This window comes from Ammospiza caudacuta, chromosome 1 (genome assembly GCF_027887145.1).
Source record: "Ammospiza caudacuta isolate bAmmCau1 chromosome 1, bAmmCau1.pri, whole genome shotgun sequence".
NCBI classification, from domain to species: domain Eukaryota; kingdom Metazoa; phylum Chordata; class Aves; order Passeriformes; family Passerellidae; genus Ammospiza; species Ammospiza caudacuta.
Window position 1 is genome coordinate 30,258,979 of NC_080593.1, and position 21,785 is coordinate 30,280,763.

The following is a 21,785-nucleotide window of genomic DNA, read 5'->3' on the forward strand; positions in this document are numbered from 1 at the left end:
ACTGTCACTATTATAATAACAAAAAGAGAAATTATATAAATGGAGAGGTGAGAGCACAGGGTGCTTGTGAGGTTGATGGAGTCCCCTGTGCCAGAGCTACTGGAGCAGAATGTTGTTGTAAGCACACAGCAGTGGAGGAATTGGCAGGTCACAGCATAGCCACACAAATGTATGGAAAAGCTTTTCCTTCTGAGTGGTAAATCTAAGCTTATCTGATATTATATTGTGCAAAAATTGGCCCAAGCTCCAGTGGAGTTATCTGGGGCAGAGAAGTGATCATACTGTCATTTTGACAGATGAAGTGCACTGGGCTCACCATTATGGGTAATCACTTAGCTGCTTAGCCAAGTGCCTTCCTTCCTAAACTCCTTTTCAGTCACTGAAGAACTTCCCCTTCATTCTTGGGTGAGCTGGGCCATGGTGCTGGGTAGCTGTTCCTTTGCCAGCTCTGTATGAAGAGTTTCACTTCTGCCAGACATGGTTTTAGGGTTAAGCTGTCTGGGGTACAGCTTGTGTGTCATGTCTAAGTGCTCAGTCGTGTCCTGGTTCCTGTCCAGCTCCTGGGGACTGGCTTTGAACAGAAGCACCAGCTTAGAATGAGATCTCAGCCCTCTCCCTGAATGACCTGGGAGCATGGTGATGTATGTGTTGTGATTATAACTCCTGGTTTGAAAACAATATGGTGGGACTACTTTTTGCTACTGACTCAACTTTTAAAATTAATCCTTAGTTTTTCCCCAAATATAGTGATGTCAATATTTAATAATCTTTGAAATACTGTCCCTGTGGCACAGAATATGGAAATATAAGTCAATATAGTGCAGGGGTGTAGCAGGTGTGTGTTCAGGCATCCTGAACAGGATGTGCTGGCGGAAGTGTCCTGGAACTACCTTCCTCTTAATTCCTGCCTTTAGCTCACTTGCAAAGCTAATTGGATATAATTTCTTCGTGTAAGCAGTAGCTTGGCTTGTGCTTCTACTCTGTTAAATGACTAATCTCTTCCAATCTATATATGTTTAATCAGGAGATGACCTAGGTCAGATAATAAGTCTGCTGCATGTTCTATTTGCAGTATGTTGTGCTAAGCAATAGCAAATCTGTTGAGTATTCTTGTAGTGCAAATCCCTTTCAAATCACTTTTACTGATGGAGAGAAAACGTGTCAGCTTCTGAGTGGCTGCCTGCTTATTCCTGACTGACTTGATGTTTTCAAGAAGAGTTTCAGGGAATAAATATCCCCATGATATATTTATCCATGATGGTTTCAATTTGTCAAGCTGCTGCTAATTTAAGTTGCAAAGAACTTCCTTTAGTATTAAGCCATTATTTCTAGGTTGATTAGTCTTAAATAATTTGTCCTAAATCTCAGACCTGTCCTGAATCCTGTGTACTTTTATACCTGTTGTTTACTGTTTTGATAAATGCAAATCTCTATATATCATTAAAATCGGATCCATAGACTTCAAATTGCCATGTCTGTCTGTCAAATCTACATTTTAAAATCATCTATCTATCCGTCTGTCTATCTATCTATCTATCTATCTATCTATCTATCTATCTATCTATCTATCTATCTATCATCTCTATACACATGCAGACTCCAGAAAGGACAAAGGATCTTGCCAGAGCAGTGATGCAGAAGTTCTCTTTTTCAATTAATATTTGGGAACAGGAAACAAGCTTCTTTCATGGTGGTCATTTTAAACATTTGATATCTATTAAGACCACTGCTCACTGTTGAAAAACTGAAAAGTCATATGGACTTTTCTAGCTTTTTTGTGAGGAGTGACATCAAGTCCATAAGAGGGTTTTTCCATTGTGGCCATCAGGCAACCCTGCCCCTCTCTGTGTGAATTTATTCTGGACCAGTAAGCCATGCCTGGGACTGGGCACTGCCAAGCTGGATGACTCTGCCCTTGACAAAGGACAGGCTGTCTCATTACAGTGCCTAGCGTGGTGTCAGCAGTGTGGTTGTTGCTCTCTGAGATCGCTGCTGCTCAGGGGAAGGGGAAGGCAGGAGGTCAGCCCTGCCAGCCCAGCCTGAGGAATGCCTCTGTGCTGGCTCTAATTGTGCTCCTGTGGCGAGGAGCTCAGAAATGAGAGGCTAAACAACTGCACTAAGCTGCTGTGCTGGGAGGACTAGTGGGAGGTTTTTCACATGGTAGCCTGTTCAACAAAGCCCCTAAATACACCCATGCTGGGGCATGGCTGTCATTCTGACCCAGGCTATTTGTTTCCATCTTGCCTGATTATTGAGGATTAATATTCTGCCTTCTTGGCCCCTGTAATATTCTGGTCTTGAGGGAGCAAAGGAAGCAGCTTATCCTATCTAATAAATTGATAGGGAATGATTCTTGAATGCTTGATCATTCTTGTCATATTGTTTGACAACTCTTTTTGTATTGTAAATGTGCAGTAAGACCTTTGATCCCTGGGCTGGTCACATTAAGTTCACTGCTCAGGCTGAGGCCCTGCTGTGCATTCAGTGAAGGTTTTGTATCTGTGGAAAAGAATGAAGGGACCCTGAGAGCTTTGTGCAAACCAACCTGGGAGGATAGTTGTGTTCTGGAGATGAAGTTTAAGCTGTGTCTCTGCAGAGGGAGTGGCATTGCTGTGCAGGCTGGCAGCTGCTGCAGCTGAGCACAGCTCTGCCTTGCCCTGTTTGCGTAGCTGGGTGGATGCTGGAGACAAGGGGAAAGCAGATAGGAGCCTGGGCTGGCAGGGTCCTCAATGAAACACAAGAGTCATCATGTGGTGGAAAAGGAAGAAAGCTGCCCTGTGCTTTCTGTGCCAAAAAGGGAGGGAGTCACTGGCAGCTCTTCCTGCCTGGATGCACTTTTGTGCTGGGGGAGGAAATGAGGAGTCAGGGCGGTGATACAGGCGCTTATGGTGTGAACTTCCTGCAGTGTAGGAAGGGATGCTGACCCACAAAACCTCCCACCAAACCCTGTAGGAACAGCTGCAGCCACTCCTGACATGACATGACTAACCCTGAGCGACTGCTTAGCAGAGTCCATGGTGAATATCTGCATTGTGAAGGGCTTAGCTCCCTTCTCACAGGTGCTTCAGAAAGAGGGATCTCTAAATAAAGATAAATAGAATCTGTGATATAATAAGCCAATGGCAAAGAAATGTTGAGCAACCATCAAAATTCCATGCAGGAGCTGGAACTTTGCTGTCATGGATACATGCCCATTTCTGGGTTATTTTAATTGTGCAATTGAATTTATATTTAAGAAAAGCACAAAGCTCTGTTTTGGTGAAAAAAAACCCTAAAATACCTATAGTTTTTACCTAAAAGTAATTATTTTAATTATAACAGTTTTTCTCTGATTGTGAAAATTCCTTTGATTTATGAATATTACTTAGGTTATATGCCCTGATGATAAAATAATTATTTAATTGCTTATGAGAGAAATTCACTGGAGAACTTCCTTATTTATACTCTTTGCTATGGAAGCTACATTCTTGGCTTTTTTCATTCATTTACCAGCTCAGTTAATCCAGGTGGCCTTCCTTTGGTCATGCCCACAATCTCTTTCCTTCTTCCTTCCAGGAAGGACCAGGACATAGGCACAAACTGCCTACAAAGGAAGCTGCATGGCCTGGAGATATGAGAGAGAGAGAGGGCAATGTATAATTCCTGTAAATGGGGAGGCCAGATTCCAGAGCTCCTTCCCTAGGAAATCCATGCTGGGAAATGGCAGTTTATAGTAGCTCAGACCAGCTCCTCTTTGATGCATTTTTTTTTCTTCCCTGGAGAAAAGAGCCTAGAAAGGCACATTTTGCACTGTTGTTCTTTACAGCCTGTGTCACTCCATCTTCTGTTGAGTAGGACAAGACTTTATGTTACAATATTTGTCTTAAATACCTGTTAGTGATGACCCTCCCTTCCCCAGGCAGCCACTGACAGCTGACTCAGGCTTTTTCCCTAGAGAATGACAGCCTCAAGGCTTTAGTTTTTGGCTTAATTCTGGCTCAAGTTCAGGAAAATATCATTTAAGATATACTGAGGAATTTTTCAGTGAATAGCTTATCTTTCTTTCTCTACTGTCTTCCAAATTCAGTCCTTATTTTGACATTGCTTTCTTTCATGTTTTTCCTCTTAAATCAAGGGAGGATAAACATTTTGTGCTGACAAGGTAACATGACCAGGAGAACTGAGATGCATGTGTGATGCATGGTACACGTTTTAAAACCAAATTAAGGAAGTGCATCACTGTTATGTTCCTTAGTATGCAAAGTTTTGCGATAAATTAACTCATGGTTTAGTAACATGGGTGGTTAAATTACCATTCCCACCTATAGTCCCTTTTGCTGTCTTATCCAAATAATTGGTTGAAGCATAAAGATGAATTTTAGGTCCGTATGGTATAAGTGGTCTTGTCAACACGAAAAGGAAATAACACAGCTAAAGAAAGAGAATAGATTTTTCAAGTTTAATGTGTAGAATGGCTACATTTATATAAGCTGCTTATGTAAGTTATCACTTCATCAATTTGCACCTAAAATTAGCAAAGAAATCTGTGTTTCATTCTACTCTTGCCTAGCATTGTCACTTCAACTGTGTAAAAGCTGTCCTTTCTCTATTAAACAAGTTAATTTCTATCTGCTGTTCTACTCTGGTTTCACTAAGTCTAACTTATACAGGAGATGAGTTTGAAAATTTTCTGTAATGACCACACAGTAAGTGCCTTGGTTACTTTGAGGATAATTAGAGATGGGTTTTTTTGTTGCCTGAAGAGGTACATAAAGAAGTGATTAGAACCAACATAGGCCAGGAGGAGGCAGCCTTTCTATATCTCTATGTCAAGCTTTTTATAACAAGAGATTATAACTACTCACAATGTAACTGTAGAAACACGCTGGCAATATGGTTGATGTTTCATACAGTAAGTCTATATCCATCTTGTAGGTAATAAAATCAGTCATTAAAACTACTACCCAATACAGGAGAGACAACATGTTCCAAATACATACTAGCATTGCATGAGAGCACTTGATGTGTAGGTAAATCACAGGAAGTGATTGTGCACACTCCTCTTCAGGTACCAGTAGGGAATTCAGGCATCTGTTCAAATCAAAGCACTTCATGCTAACAGTTTATCTGATTTTGGACCAACATACTCCTAAAATAAGAGAAAATAACCTGTAACGAAACTTCAGGACTCAGTAACAAGCTGCACACTGGAGGCCAAGGCTCTGCTCACTTCCAAAGAGACGTGAGCTTCAAATTTGGTAGACACAGTGCCAAGCCTTTATTTCTCCTGCCACCTGCCTTAGGCTGTAGTGGATACTCTGCCCCTGAAACATAAGTTTCTCCCCTTAATTTGTACAAGGCTAACTAGCAGTTACCTACTAGTTAAACTTCAGATAAGTTCATAGCAATCAAGGGATTATGATTAGTCTTTACTCATGTGTCAGAATGAACCAAGGAGAACAATGATGACAGCTGCCATTGCTTCCCTTCATCAAGCAGAGCCAGTATTGTTGAGTAGGAGCAGTGCATTTTACTTGTGCAGTAATCACTCACCCCAAGTCCATGAGAGGAGCATAATGGCCAAAAAAAGGAAAATGTGTTCTTGTCAGCAATATGTGCTGCTCTTGGGACTGAGTTCTGTCCTCACTCCATGGAATCAGAGAATTGCTTGGGTTGGGAGGGACCTTAAAGATCGTCTATCTCCAAACCCCCTTCCATGGTCAGGGATACCTTCCACTGGACCAGGCTGCCCAGGGCCCCATCCAAGCTGGCCTTGAACACTTCCATTAGAGTCCCAGTAAACCCACCAACTGCATGCAGATTTCTCATTCCTCCCATTTGTTCCCCCTGCCATATGTGTCTGTGGACAGGCAGTGTAGAGAGGCACCCAGTTGTGTTGGTTACCCATAAAGGGGATGGGAATGATCCTGCCACCTGTGCCCCCACCACCCCTCTATCAGCATGCCAAGCAATCTACAGTTTCATAAGTGAAATACTTCTAGCAGTATATTTTTATTCCTGATTTAGCAAGCATAGCCAATACCTTCACAAATTGTGTATACAAAGATATAATATATAAAATATATGAGATTGTTATTTTTCTCTGCACTGTTTAAAATTATTATAATTACATTTATGGGAGATTTTGCTTGTTTTTCAACTTTGCTGTTTCAAAATGTGGCTATGAGCCTGACATGTTTTTGGCAACTTGCCCCTATAGTCCCTATGTAATTTGAATATTTCCATGATTTATCAGCATGCTGCCACAAACATATTGAGCCTACATGACTAAAATATACATCTAGTGAAATGCTAAAGTATTTACAGGCACTGGCAATGCTTGCTGTTGTCAGACTTGGAACCACAGTTTCTTCTTTCAATGAATTTCAGCTTTACCTGGAGACAAGGTAGCTACTAGAAAAACCTCTAGCACTGCAGATAGAACTGTGGAATTATGTTTACCAAAAGTATTTAGGGAATTCACTCTTTCTCAAAGACATTGTTTCTTCTAGGTTTATGGCTCAGTAGACCATGTTATGAAACTATATAGCAGGAAGAATTTTCTTTGGCTTTCTAGGTGAGTCATCCTCTCAAAGGACACGTATCCTTTGATTTGCTTCAGCGCAGGAAGGAAAGGTTTTGTGGTTTCTGTGTTGGTTACAAAATTGTGGATGCTCTCTTTCATTTGTCTTAGCACAATGCCTTTTCTCCCAAAATTTCAGGAACTGAAATGACTGATAGAACAGATTCCACAGTCAGAAAGATGCAGTGCTAATTAGTTGGTGTTTTTTTTTCCATTAATATTAGCTAGCTAAAGGCACCCTCAGTTCCTTGAGCTGCCACATGCTTTTTGTGTGATCTTAACCTGCTTGTGTTTTAGTTCCTTCTCTATAAAAACATGGAAAGCTAAACATCCTTAGCTCCTGCAACTTGCTTCAGGGTAAATAGCCAAAGGATCTGCCAGTCTCTTTGATGCTGCCTCCATATGGCAGGACACCTCCAGGCAGCACAGCTGCCTGTGGATACAGCTTTGCCTGGTGCTCAAGGTGTTTGTGCTTGGTGCTCCAGAGATGCCCTGTGGCTGTACCTGGGGCTGCACAGCTCAGCTCACCATGTGTGCAGCCAGCACACTTGGTCAGGAAAGGCAGCCTGAAGGCATCCCCAGTGGTCATTCTTGATGGTGTGAGTAAAGTGGCTGCGACATGAACACTTCAGATAGGTTCATATTTGCACTGTTGCCTTCTAGAAATAGCCTATGAAATAAGGCTTATTCCTTAAAAATTCTCTGTGAGACATCCACAGAGCTGTTCCTTGGCTTTTATAAACAACTACCAAACAATGCTAAAGGTTTATTTCTCTTCAATGGAGTTGTTCCGCATCTCATATCTTGAGCCCAAGAATGCAGGACAGCCCATAATACATTTTTACTGGACTATGACTCCCTCTGTAGTAATTTGTTTGGTCAGTAAATAAGAAAGGGTGTTTTTCCAAGGAAGGAAAAATTTAATCTCCAGGGCCAGGGCAACTGCTGCTCTGCATCTTTGAATTCCTTTTTGGGAATTCATAATGGAATTTGAAATTTTTTTTTAATTGTCAAGGTTGAGAGTATACGAATTACTGAGAACTAAGCCAGTGAGACCATGGGGGAATATTTTTTCAATTAGGGCAAGGATGCTCCTTAGTAGCAATGTATATACAAAAATGTTTGAGAATACAAATAATATTGAGAATAACATAATAATTTGATATATTGGTTGTGGAGTTGTCTTCCAAGTGAAGCAGTGGAGGTCTGGAAGATACATGCTCTTCTGCTGCTCTTATGCTTTTATAAAAATGCTCAAGAGCTGTGTAAAATCACAGCCCCAGCTACTTGCAGGCTTGAAGCAAAAAAATCCCTTAGCACAGCAAGGGACTCCTGGACTTTTCTCTCCATCCTATGCAATATTCCTCACCATGGGGTGTAGCTTCTCCTCCAGGCAGTCACTGCTCTCTTCCCTGCATGTGAACCTGAGCAATGAGGCTGCTGGTTTTTATACATCCGTGCACTTGTCTCTCTGCAGCTGGCTGAGTGCTAAATAGCAGGGAGGGTTCTTGTGTGCCAGCCCTTTACAAACAATCACCTGGGGACATGTAGCCAGGGTGTGCTAAGGAGTAACCAGTGATACCTCAGAAAGGTAACAGAGGACACAGTAGATCTTTTTGGGGCCATTTTAGGCTCATTCCTAAAACAGTAACACAGTCTAAGCACCAGCACACTCCATGTGGAGTATTGTCTTTTGAGTCTTATAAACTTGAAAAGTTATTGTGTGTAGCATCTTTTCTCTTTCTCACAGGTCAGACTTAGAGGTGTACAAAGGGTGACTTCATGAATGTCTGCTGGAGCTGGCATTATTGGGAAATTTCAAAATGCAATTCTTGATATGGCAGTGTGAACTAAAAGATGATTCTGCTTATTTGGGTTTTTTTCTTTACATAAAAATAGGAGAAGTGGCAGTTACTGTGTGCCTTCTCTGATTCTAAAGGGATCAGAGATTGCAGCAAATATCTGATACCTCATAAAAGAAAACAGTCTGCTGAAATAGATGCACTTTTAGTGATGAGGGGGTCAGTTATTTACAATACATGGTAGCAACCAAAGATGGAAGTGATGAATTGCACACACGTCTTAAGGAGAAAGGAAAAGGAATTAATAGACTGTAAATTCTGTAGATTTTCTGGTGAAAAAAATAAATATTCTTTCCCTTCTATTCAGTGGTTTTGGACTTTTTAATTGCCATGGGGACTATTCATTTCCTTCTGACTTGCACTGTAGATCTCTACATCTATTTGAAAAAAGGAACAAACAAAAGGAAGCAGTCAGTGACTTGGCTGGTCCTGTGGAGGACACCTCAGCATTTGGAAATTTCTCTGTGTCAGCCTTTGGCAAGAACAGGTGTAGTACACAAAACAAGCCTAATTTTATCAGCCTTATTCTGCAAGATCAAGCTACTTTTGCACTTTAAGTGCTGAGGTGTCCCACAGTCTCTCACCTCCACGGTACACAAAGGTATGGTGCCTTTTCTTTTGTTCTGGTCAGGTGCAAATATTTGCACATGGGAAAATGTTTTAGCTCCACAGACCAATGGATCAGCCATCTGCCTGGAAAAGGGAACGCCTTTCTGTGCTGAGACGGATACACAGGGGAGGATCCTGTTCTGTCACTTCTCAGATTCCTGAGCCTCACCTCACTGACGTTAAGGCCACGTTTGTTTGTCTACTCTTGGTCTGATTACACCAGATAAGTCCAGACAGTAAAGCAGAGACGGATATGTGAGCAGGTGGCAGTAATTTTGCTTCCCAGAATATGCTGTGTTAATACCAAAGGCAAAACTCAGAGAAATCTTTCTGTATAAAACATGGATTTCTACAGGTGATACCACATTGTGCCCATGTGAATGTTAACACCTAAACATAGAGAATACAGGTTATGAATTCTGTAAAAGCACACAGCCTACACAGATAGGCTTTCTCATCTATTGGTCCTTTTACTGTGAATGAATTTATTCTGTGTAAAACAACTTCTGCTCTCACGTTCACATTTTCAGTCTTTCATTCTCTTCCTTCAACTCTAACCTGGTTGGTTTAATTCCAGATAACCAAGGAATGAAAGGAAGTTTCCAACTCTTTTTTTAAGAAAGTGGAAAGCAAAGAGTAAAAACAAAAATCTGCCCACTAATATAGTGAGTAAATTTGTGTGGTGTGCAAACAGAAAAGCAGGGAATAAAAGAGGGAGCAGACTATCGTGCCACTCATTTCAGAGAAAAAGAGGGGAAAGAATCATGTTAAGTCTGTTATTGAACAGGTTACAGGTTTACTCTCTTATCTCAGAAGAATGAGACCTTAATCTGAGATCTGAGTTTCTGTTCCATCAGCAGAAATATTACCTGGCAAAAAAGTTTTCAAAGAGAAGGCAGAAATGTAGTAATAGCTCTAAAATTAGGGATAAGTGTTGAACTAAGCTGTGAATAAAAAATATGTGCATGCAGGGTGTCTTTTACCTGAACATCTAGCTCCACCAAAAGGACTTGATCTGAGTCTTTAACAATCTCAAAGATTTAGTCCCATTTCTGAATGCTGTGGCTGGGAACAGATTTCAGCATGGTACTTATGGGGCTTTGAGAAGGGAAAGAAGAGGGTGAAATCCTCTTTACTGACTTTGCAAAGAGATTTCATCTGACATGGCATAATTCATGTGCCAGTGGCATCTCTAGAAATTGGCTACTCTCTGCTTGAATGAGTGGTTGTTAAAACTGTTACAAACTTCCAAAGCAGCAAATACTGTTCAAGGTTACAGATGCAATCATTATCAATAATCCCTTTGGAAATGAATCTGGATTTGCTTCAAATGTTAAAATAACATTCACTGCAGTGTAAATCTAAAGGCTAGCTTTTGACTGACAATTGAGTCAGTAATCATTGCATTGTTCTGAAGATTTGGTTATTTATTTTGTTTAATTTACATAGTTTGTTTCCTGTCTACAGGCTCAATATCAAATGCCAAAAAAGAGCAGAACAAGAGTAGCCTTCCTGGTCTAAGGTTTGAATTACTTGTTTCTTGCACAATTTCAATGAGTGGTAATTCTACCAATAATTTCCTTTTGCAGCACTGAGGTAATATGAAGTTAAGCTTTCCTGAGATCAAGCAAGATCTGTATCACAAATCTTTTGAGATTCCAGCTTTGTGCATTCTTGACAGCCACCTCTTTGCTTATGGATGGATCCACTAAAGGAATAAAGAACTTTAAACTGGATTTGAAGAGGGAAGGGGGTAAAAGCAGCTCCCTGGAGTTAAGTCTGGTAGTCTCACACAAATGTTTGAGGGACAGTGTGCTGGTGAGATCCTTTGGTCAGTTCTCTCAGTGGAGGTAGGGGATAGAGCCATGTGGCAGAAGAAACACAAGGGTTATTGATATTAGAAACCACAGAGTGCCTGGGAATGGGCATGTAGGAATTAGGGCTTCTCCCCTCAAAATGGTGTCAGGATCAATAGCCCAGCTGAAGCACATCTGCACAATGCACACAACATGGGCAACAAACAGAAGGAACTGGAAGCCACTGGGAATCAGGAAAGCAGGTGTAGGTTGCCACCATGGAAACCTGGTGGGCTGACTGACACAACTGGAGTGCTGCACTGGATGGCTGTAAGCTCTTCCAAAGGGACAGACAAGGAAGGGGAGGCAGTGGAGTGGCCCCACATGTTAGGGATTTGTCATGACCTAGAGCTTGGTGATGGTGATGGCAGGGTTGATGTTTACGGGTAAGGGCTGGGGCAAGGCCAGTAAGGCAGGAGCGTGCCCAGGGAAGGGCAATGGAGCTGGTGGAGGGTCTGGAGCACAAAGCTCCATGAGGAGTGGCTGGAGAAAAGGAAGACAAATGGCTGCTGTGGCTACCCTCTGGTAGCTAGTTTGCATTCCTTCCTCCAGAATATTTCTGGCATGCTCAAAAGAGGGTATGACCCCAGACAGGGAAATCTTGCCAAATCTGGAGCAGATAAAGATATAAATGAGTAGAGCTCAGCACAAATTAAAGGAATGAGATTTGCAGTTTAATTTTACTTCTAGCATTTTTCCCATAGGTTAAAAAGATCATGCTGATGGTAAAGACGATACATTTCTAATTACTGAAATAATTTTTTTTTCCTTCATGTAGAGGCCATTTATCTCCACTCTGTTGGAATATATGCTTATATTCAAATTTTACATAGTTATGAACACGTGGATATGTGCCATATAACTCACTCATGACATATTAATACTAGGTATTGTGAATTAGCAAAGCTTTCATGCAGAGATCTTTCTCTCAGCTATTATATGTACAGAGGCAGCATCAAGCAAACACAGGTGGCACAAAAAAGTGACACAGGTGCTTTATATGTAGCATAACATAACATACATGCTCCTGCTGCAAGTGGATTGCTGACTATTTTGCTCTAACAAAACCCCACATTGCTGGGATAGTAAACCATTTCAACTGACTTTATCTTTTAACTCAAAACAGGTGTCCACCCTTGCATAGAGTAATCCTGTGAAAATTTTTCCAAGATTTTGTATGTCCAGATTTCCTCAGTAAGCTGGCAACTTTATGATGGAATGCTGTAGAAAAAGAGGGAATGGCCTGGGATGAGCTTCCCATTATTGAAATGACATTTAAATGCCAAGAGCTAGGATAGACCTCCTCATTTTTCTCATGCCAGAATTTACAAACATCACTTAGCCTCAGGTTTGGATTTCTGGGTCTATCTCCTTCCATCTCTCTTGCTTCATTGTATCTTTATTGCAGCAAAACACGTAGCTGCCTTTTGATTATTATCACCTCACTGAAACTGCGTGCTCAGGCTCTTCCATTTTCAGCTACCACAACAAAAATTAAAGGTTATACAAAGGAAAGCTAAGCCCAGAACACTGTTGTTGTGGGGTGGTTTTGTTTATTTGTTTATTTATTTGTTTGTTTTTGTGGGTTAGTTTTGTTCTTTTTTCCTCTATGTAAGCTATTCCAAAATTTGTAGTATGAGCTTTCGAGTCTGATTTGACAGCAAAGTTTCGTTTCCTGCAATGAAAAATGACTGTATAAAACAGGGGTACACTAACAATTAATAAGCTTCTTGCAATAAAATTTAAAATGGGGAGGCAAGATGCAGATATTAACTCATGTAATAAATTGCAAACAGACATCAAAAAGATTGTTTATAACTCCTCTTCAGAAGTCATAGCTCACCTAACTGAGTCATAACTGGATTGCTAAAATACAGCTTGAATTTGCTGCACTTAAAAACATAATTTTCAGTTATTTAGATAATTAATTGCAAAGTGTTTAATATATTTCTCCTCACGTTTTCCAAATGGGTGCTTTAGTCTTTCTATTTTTGTTTTCCGAGTTGCACATAAACATTTCTTATGAAATCTGATATACCAATTCTGCTTGGTAAAAGTTCAGCTTGCAAGTAGAGACAGAGAGATGCAGCTTCACCTCGTGGAGGTTCTGGTCATTTCACTGTTACTGGTTACAGTTCTGTCTGAATGAGGCGTAGTGCTTTCTTCATGTTCTCTATTACTGAAAGAAAAGAAATAAGAACTGTGAAAATGTATTAGAAGTATATTTGTACAATTAAAAAGCTCCACCTAGTTGGATTTAGTAAATTATTCACAATGAAATTGATTTATGGTCACACATTTTATTTTAGAGATTGATACTAAGACAGAAAGTAAAAAATTTCATTAATCAAAATGTTTAACTTAAGGGATTTGACAAGAATCCTTTCGACTCCCCATTTCTCAACAGCAAGCTGGTAATCAGATGTGAAGTGTGTATTTGTGGTGAGATACTGCATTGGTGTCAAATAGACGGCATAGAGTAAGAACTGGCTCAACCTGAAAAATCGCATTCCTTTCTGATATATTGCTCTTAGGGGTACAGACACAACCACCTGCATTTCTTTGCTGGTTCCCTCCCACCACTGGCTATTTACATTGTGCAGTCAGATACTTTTGAGTGACTTTCACCATTCTCCATAAAACTGCTCAGATCTCGATCCTGAAGGTTCTCACCCATGGTCTTTCACTTTTTCTTACTTGAATAGCCCCAATAAATTCAATGGGACAATGCGTGTGTTTGTTTTGCTAGAACAGGTTAGACCATTATAATTTATTGCAAATGCTCTCACAAGGAATTTATTCTTTGAGATCCTAATGGATTCTCAAGCACAAGTGATCAGGATGGGGCAATCTGGCTGCTTACAAGGTGAAATACAAAGGGAAATACTTACGGAACATCATGTCCTGCGGCTCGTACGTGTACAGCCGGTTGGAGTATCTTCCTGTGATATCAGCTCTTACCGTGAGAGATGGGTCTGAAAAAGGGTTTGGGTTAAACACTGCCTTCCATTCCCACAGCAGCTGAGGGTGATGGTTTGGCATTACTTTGGCAGCCCTGTTTGGGATTTCATCGGTGCACCAATTACGAGGCCGTTACGCTCTGCTCCAAACAACTGCTCTTTACTTGGAGAAATCCTGGACAAAAGCTAATGCTCATTTGCATAGTACACAGCTATTTTTAAGTGCTAGGTTACACATTCATATTTAAAGAAAAACATTCTGTTTTACAGGTTCTGATTTTACAACAGAAGAGATTAATCTGATTGGATGCACGCATAGTGGGGGTCATGCCTTTCTATGGCAATAGATAGCATGACTTACCTAGAGCCTTCAGAATGAAAATCTTCTGATTCCTAATGTTCCCAGAGTGGGAATAAGTTGTTGTGAACATCTCTTCTCTCAGTTACCCTTCCAAGTTTATTATTAATTTACTGGTTGCTGAAACTACACTGCTCTTTTTCTGAGTGTGGGCTGAACTCTGAATGCCATCACGGAGTCACTCCAGGCTCCCTGTACAGCGAGTGAGAAGGAACAGGCACTCTGGGGCATAATTAATTTGCCCCAGATGTCAGCTTTAAAATGGAATAAATCCTTAGATGCCACTGACTATTGATTTATTCTGTGGTAATGTCCACTTTATAGCCATTTACAATCAGTCAGATATTTGAATTTTTCATTAAACTTTGTCTTGTAACAGCACTACAAAGAAGCATGGAGAGCAAAAGCTCAGATAATAACAGAGTTTTAAATGTCCTGCTCTCAAGCCCAAATTAGTACCCTCCAGGATATATCTGTAATCTGAGGAAGTTTACAATAGTCAAAGTATACAACAGAGGCAGAGAGATTTTCTTTTGGCAAAATGAATTAATTTGATGTCCCCACAGGACAACAGTGGCATAATTCAGATATAACAACTTCAATGATACGTAAATATTTTACATACCTACAAACATGATTCGAGGCACGTACTGTCCATCAGGTGACAGGTTTTTATCTGTGGTTTCATGCTGGTATAAAAATTAAGGCTAGTTGTTAAAATGTTTCAGTAAATTTTGCTGAAATAGTACCACCTGTGAATAACCTTGTACCAGAAGACAAAACCAGATAGGTACTACTCATATGTGAATACACATGCACAATTGCCTCTACTTAAATAACTAAAATGTCAGATAAATTATCTAAAATGACATGTGAAACAAGGCAAAGAAAGAGAAAACACAGACCATGAAACGATACCAGTCAAATTGCCCCAAACCCTTCATACCATGAGATTCAGCATAATGAAGTTATTTTGGGCCATTTCCTGTATTTCTTCGTTTTCTGCGAAAGCTTTCTTCAGTGCTAGAAAAGACAGGATCACTTTGAAATCCATCTCAAACGCTGCCTTTCCGTCTGTGCTTGGGCACCACACTGGCCAGAGACTGGGCCACATTGTTCCTGTCTCTGCTGATTCACATTCCTGAGGAGGCACTTCAGGCCTCTATCTCTGCTTTTGGGGGCTTTTTGGCCTGTGGCACTGCAACCTCTGGCTATGAAAATGGAAGCTCTCTTCTGTTATTTATGAAGCCTGTTGTCTCAATGGACACCATGTCTTGGCTTGACAAAAGTGCATTATTCTCAGAAAATTCTTGTTAGATCAATTTCAGCAGCTCTGTCCTTGCTTCCTTCTTTAGTTACCATTTCAGGAGAGCTAAACAATATTAAATCTGTTCAATGAGTCAGTAGCCAATCTGTGCTTCTTAATTTAAAATGAATGCTGCATTTGGGATAGCAGTACAGCAGCAGTGAGAATTTTCAATTTTCATTATTCTGTAGTTTCATAGTGGAGTTTTTGTAAACAATGCTAATAAATTTTTCACTTTTCATTTACCTGTTTTTCTGAAAAATTTCAGTAAGTGCAATGTAAATATATAGATAGGTTCAGTTTCTTATAAAAATTTTCACAAGATTTTAACACACAAAAAGTCAAAATTACCTTGGCAGTATTGACAGTCTTCCAAATGATGAATTACCATCAGTGGCTTGTTACTTTATTAATAATAATAAAAGATGTAGTTAGGTCATTTGACATGTATTCAGATGGATGATTTTACTAGCTGACTGAAAAAGGCAAATTGCATTTAATCTTATGTTAACCCACAGTAAAACCATATAAGCATTCTGTAAAATATTACAGAAATTTCTGAGCAAGGGAAAAGACCATAAGCACTGCATAAAAGACAGAAATAGAGAAACAGAGTTTCTATGTCTAAATGTCTAAATTCTGTCTATAGTAAGAGATTCTAGAAGAAAGAAATAACAGATCCACCATAATTTCATTTCCAGGTAGTAAATAATCAGATTAAATAGGTATTTAATGTTGCTTAGGTGTGAATTTCTCCAGGGTTAAGAAAATAAAAATTATGTACATGAATTAGAATAAAATAGATTTTATAAGATTGGGTTTATCATCAAATACTTTCCATGAAAATTTTCTTGTGTTTTAAGGTTTCTTGAACAGATATATAGCATATTACTTATCTTCTGTAAATAGTTTGATAAAGTGTTAAAATTTTATATTTTGGATGTCAAAACATAAACAAATTCTATGCATTTCCTCCCATATTTTTTAAACTATATTTACTGTTCAGCAGGTTGGTTATTAATGCTGGGTCTGCTTTCAATATCAGGAGTTGTTAATTTCTAACCATTTTCACACAGGGTACATGAAATTAATTGTCTTTTGTTTTACAAATTATTTGCCTTCAATTGAGCAATAGCTCATGCTACACTATTATGATCTACAATGAACTATAAAAGATATTTAAATAAGTATTGTTATGAATTCTCAAATATTTTTGCAGTTGAGTCTTGAGAGAAGACAGCTCAGAACTTCCATTTCTATCAAGATGGTGAGAAAATACATCATGAACATATTCCAACTAAGAAAGTGTTGGGGGAAACATCAAAGGCAGTAGATCAACATGCAAGAGTAAATGTAACAGATTTCAAGGAAGTAATCAGAAGTACATGATATTAAAACACAAGAGATGTAGTTAAAAAATATGTTATCTATTTATGATTGATAATTTAAATGACAACATCTCTTTTGTGGCAAAGAAATGACAGCATTACATTAATGGCGCATGATGTTACTTCAGAGTCATGAGTCCTAGAAGTCCTTTTGTTTATAGAGAGAGTCTGTTTTATTTAACTGGGTGGTCTGCAGATCAGCTCTCATGGTGTTTCTTTGCTCTGTCTCATTATTGCGTGTTCTGGCAAGACCAAGTAACAACTTTGTCTTCATGCTACTTTTTAATCTCTTACCTTTTCTTTGCTTGATAAAGTCCTTCTTCATAAGTCTGTACCCATGTAATTTCATCTCCCCACCCTAGAAATAAAACAAAAGGTCTAGCTGCTGGCCAGGCAAGTAACTCATAACAAATACCTTTCTTTCTCTTTTTTCTTTTTTGTTTTTGTGTATTAACTTTTGTATGTAAATAAGATTTGGGGTTTTTAGTTGACAGTTCTCTAACATTGTGGATATGTTAATTTCACATCTCCTGACAGACATACTAAAAGGTTAAGAAACCTCAGCCAAACAACCCAACCTCCCCCAAAAATATCATCTGGTTGCATATCCACTTCAAGTCCTTTGACAGACTTTAAGTTATCTTTCTAAATGCTAAGAGGTCCCTAAATCAGCCCCCTAGTCCTTTCTATCTTCATACTGTCTGCCCAGTATTTCATGTAGACCCTGGGACTTACAGAGAACCTGGCATATAATGAGAGAAAAAATATGACAGCTCAAATAAAATCAGCTTTAATATGAATATCATTAGAACAGTCTTGGAATATACACTTAACTCCAAAGTAACTTTAATCCCTGAAGTTGCAAGCCCTTCATTTAATTAAGAATTCAGTAAAGGAATGGCTGTTAAATAAAAATCTCCACTGAAACAAAATCCTAACAAACATGAGCTCCATAGCTCATCCATAGCTGGGGACATCCAGATCTCAAAAATCAAGTTGTCCACTTGGTTTTATGCCTTCATCTCCCAAGGATGCCAGCCCTTGCATAGTAGATTCCTGTATACCAGGCAGTGTGTCTCCATTCATGACAATTGTTCTACAACTCTCATGGGAATTGTAGAACAGTTTCTGGACCAGGACCAGGTTAAAGCTCTGTTTCTTCTGTGCTGTCTGGACAGTGCTTTGCCCAGCCCAGATTTGCTGTTGGATTTCTCACAGGACAATTGCTTGTGGTGCTTCTAGACCATGTCCTGTTTCAGCGCACAGGTCTGTCTGATGATGGTGGGACTCTGGCATGCAGACCAGTGCCTTCCCAACCCTGGCTGCTGGCAGCTCCTGATGCAGGGAACTGCACACTGGAGTCAGCAATCTGGGGGCATTTTGCAGCATGTTCAAGCATTTTCCCTTGGACTGTGAAAATTACAGGGAAAGTGCTCAAGGCATCCCAAGAGACCTGAAATAGAAAAGTTAGATCTGTTTTCTGTGACTACTTTGTAATTTGTTTGCTGGTTTTTTTTTTTTTTCTGTTTTGTTTTGGTTTGGTTTGTTTTTTTCCAAATCTGACATAATGCAAAAGATTTTGTTATCTTTTTTGTCCATTTAGGCTTACTGGAAAAAATAAATCCTGATCTAGGCAAACTAAGCAACATAGCCCAGACTGATAATAAACTTTCCCCAGGGACACTGCTTGCTAACAGTGTTTTGAAATTTCTCTTAGGCTTGTCCAGGTGGTGCATGATTTTGTTAAATGATCTCTGAGCAATTAGGCTCAGATGGAATGTCTGAGAGATGTGCAACTTTGCCAGGATTGGGAAAACTCAGATCCTGTAGGATCCAGGCATTACATGGCCTGCAAAAGAGGTTAGGAAGAAAGATGAAGATTTTTTTTGCTGCTGTTGAATAGTCCCAAAAGGAGGAGAAAGATGGGGAAGGGGAAAAGAGCTTGCTAAGCTACTTTTCTGCTTGGATTTCTAAGGATTGATTAGATATGAATAAATTAAAACAGAGTCTTTATTTAACATACAGGTTGAAAATGATGAACCATAAGTGAATTACAGACAGTCATGCTTTGCAGTGGATATCTAATGAAAAGCAAAAAAAAAAAGTCATGCAGGAAACCCCACCAATGGTTCAAACTGTTCTGTGTACAAAAATGAGTCTGTAGAAAATTTGTTCCATAGAAACTGATGTTATGGTAGGTTACAATAAGAACATATATTTCAATTGGTCTGTCAAAGAATATTTTTTCACTGATAGTCCTACATGTAATCTTGATTTGAGAGACTCGGGTTATTTACTTCTGTTAGATCACTATGAGTTATCTAAAATTTACAGGTTACATGCGGCCCTCAGTCATATGCTTAATAAACTGATGGAGTCAAATGATCTGGAATGAGAACATATATTATTTAGAGCATCACTTAACACTAAAGAAAACACACCTCAGTAAGTGTATATATGCATTCTATGTATGTTTTATAAATAAATATGTTTGTACATTTATGGAATGTATATATAGATACAGATTCTATAAATGCACATTCAAAATAAACATATTTGCTGGTCTATATGGTGAGGTGAGGAGGTAACTACATTCAGTGAACATACAATACCTCTTGACAGGGTCTGAGGTGCTCGTTTTTCCTTTTTAATTGCCATGGCAAGGTTGGAAGTGACTGCAATTAGCAGGAGGGACAAGGCCAGTGTAGAATGGAGCATTATTTCCCTTCCAATGCAAGGAAACTGGGAAACAAAAACCAGCTTTAGTCACATGGATTTATCACTTGGTGCAGTGTAGATCAATATGTTAGTGGCATCCTAACAATCTGTACTTCAGACACACTTCTTTTTTTCTAGAAATGCTTGCCTTTGTGAGGAAAATGCAAACTGGAAGTGCTTAATTTTGCTGTGCAATGCTACTTTCAGCAGCAAAATGAGGCTGCAGGGTACTGTTCTCATGTGATTCTCATGAACTAGTACAATGTTGTAGTACTGGATCACAGCAATTTCAAGATACTGCTCCAGGTTTTTAAATTTCAGTGATATGTAACAGCATGGGATTTTTATTTCTTTTTAGATTGGAGCTTTTTTGTCAAAATATGTCTCATAATATCCTTCTTAATTAAGTAGGAAGATTGGTAAGAATTTGCCACAAGTACAATATTCATAAATTGTCAAATCCTTCCAAAATTTTGAAATTGTGGTAATTTTTTAAGTCTCCACTTAAAAAAATTCCCATTCTTTGTTTCATATTTTACACTGAAATTCAGCTCAACTCCTTCTGAATAGAACAATTCATCTGCGTTTCTGGCTGGTTGAGTATTCTCTTCCTGGATCTTTATAAGAAATTCAGTAACTTCTTACCTTGATAAAAGTCAGAGAACAAAAGCAAGAGTTGAGAAAAAGCATTTCAAAGCCAAATTGTTTTTAATTAATAAGTTTACTTTCTTCAGTACAATCACTTCTAGGCATTAAAGATCTGATACTCAGGTGGATATCAGATGGTTTCAACTGAGTTAAAAAATGGAATGCATGTAGGTCAGGATACCTCTCAGTCATCTCACTGGAGATTCCACTTTTCAGAGGTTGAGCTTTAGGAGCTGCCAGGATGCCCCACTGAGAAATTACTTTGACTTGAATAAAAAATACCCAAACCAAATTAATAATAATAACTATGACCCTCTACCCCTGCTTCGCGAAAAAGAAAAAAAAAATATCCCCCAAGACATTTGTGCCTGTACTGATAAAGAAAATCTATAACTTGCATTTAAAATTGATGTTAGTATGGAATTGCAGCCCTGAGCAATGGCAAAAGAAAATGCTTCATACATTTTAGGACTGAGAGGCATGAAAAGTACTATTTTAATGGATCTCTCCACATCACAGAATCACTGTTAGCAGCTAAATTTCTTGTGAACAAATTAACACTCCATTTCTAGTAACTGGCAACCTCAATTAGAGAAATTCATTCTATTCGGGTGGCTGGAAAAAAAAAATTACATTAAAATATGCAAAAGCTAGGAAAAAATAAATTGTAATTTTGTGGTAAGAAGTAGTCTTCCACAATGTATTAATAATAAAAAAAAATCAAAGTGTTAATCTCTTTAAATCATAGGTAAAATCATCTGAAGCTTAATAATTGATTTCCTATTGAAAATTAAGAGGGCTTTGGAACTGCAACTGGAGGCAGTTTAAATTTAATATTCCATATTTTTGATGCTGCATATTCCAATGTTATTTAATTGTTTCAGGTAAAAAGAGGACAGCCAACACCACATAGATTGCCTTCAATTCCCTGCCAGAACAAACATTTGCTAGCTAATCTCTATGCATCTATCACTTGTCTTTTTGTATACCTAGGCTTGTAAGGCATTTGTGAACAAAACCTCGCTGCTTTACTAAAGGAGAGTTAAGAATGAGAAATACTTGCTCACCACAGTGACCAGTTCTCCTGATTGAAGGTCCTTTTCCTGGAATTTGTTAGTTAAAAATCAGCTATTTAAGCACAGAACACCTGAGCTGCCCAGGTCTCTGTGTAGCAGCAACAGCACATTCACCTGGGAAAAAATGAGAGGAACCTCTGAGCTGAAAACCAAAATGATGTGTTTCCACCCTCCCCCTTGCTTTTCTGCCTTGCCTCCAACTTTCTCTCTTGCAAGTTCCCATGCTTATACCCTGAATCCTTGCATTTCTCTTCATCTTAGCTTGTATCAGGTGTCTTGTATGAGGACTGGAAATAAATAGTGGCTTGTGTGTGTCTGCTAACACCCCCTCCAGCAGTCTGAGTCTGGCTTTTGTCCAGTGAAAAAAGAAACCACCAATGAAAGCTGGAACTGGAGGTGCTTTTGTTCCCAAAGAATGGCAGAGTTCACTGGTGCTTGAAGA

General features: G+C 39.1%; 1 protein-coding gene across 1 annotated transcript; it reads right to left on the reverse strand.

The window, feature by feature from the left end:
• Positions 1–13,018: 13,018 nt before the first annotated feature.
• On the reverse strand, positions 13,019–19,619 carry AGR3 (anterior gradient 3, protein disulphide isomerase family member). Its single transcript, XM_058810570.1, has 7 exons — positions 19,514–19,619; positions 17,196–17,259; positions 15,865–15,917; positions 15,154–15,230; positions 14,833–14,896; positions 13,781–13,864; positions 13,019–13,068 (listed from the first exon to the last, which is right to left on the reverse strand). The coding sequence occupies exons 1-7, from the start codon at positions 19,617–19,619 to the stop codon at positions 13,019–13,021; spliced, it is 498 nt and encodes a 165-aa protein (XP_058666553.1).
• Between the last annotated feature and the right edge of the window lie 2,166 nt (positions 19,620–21,785).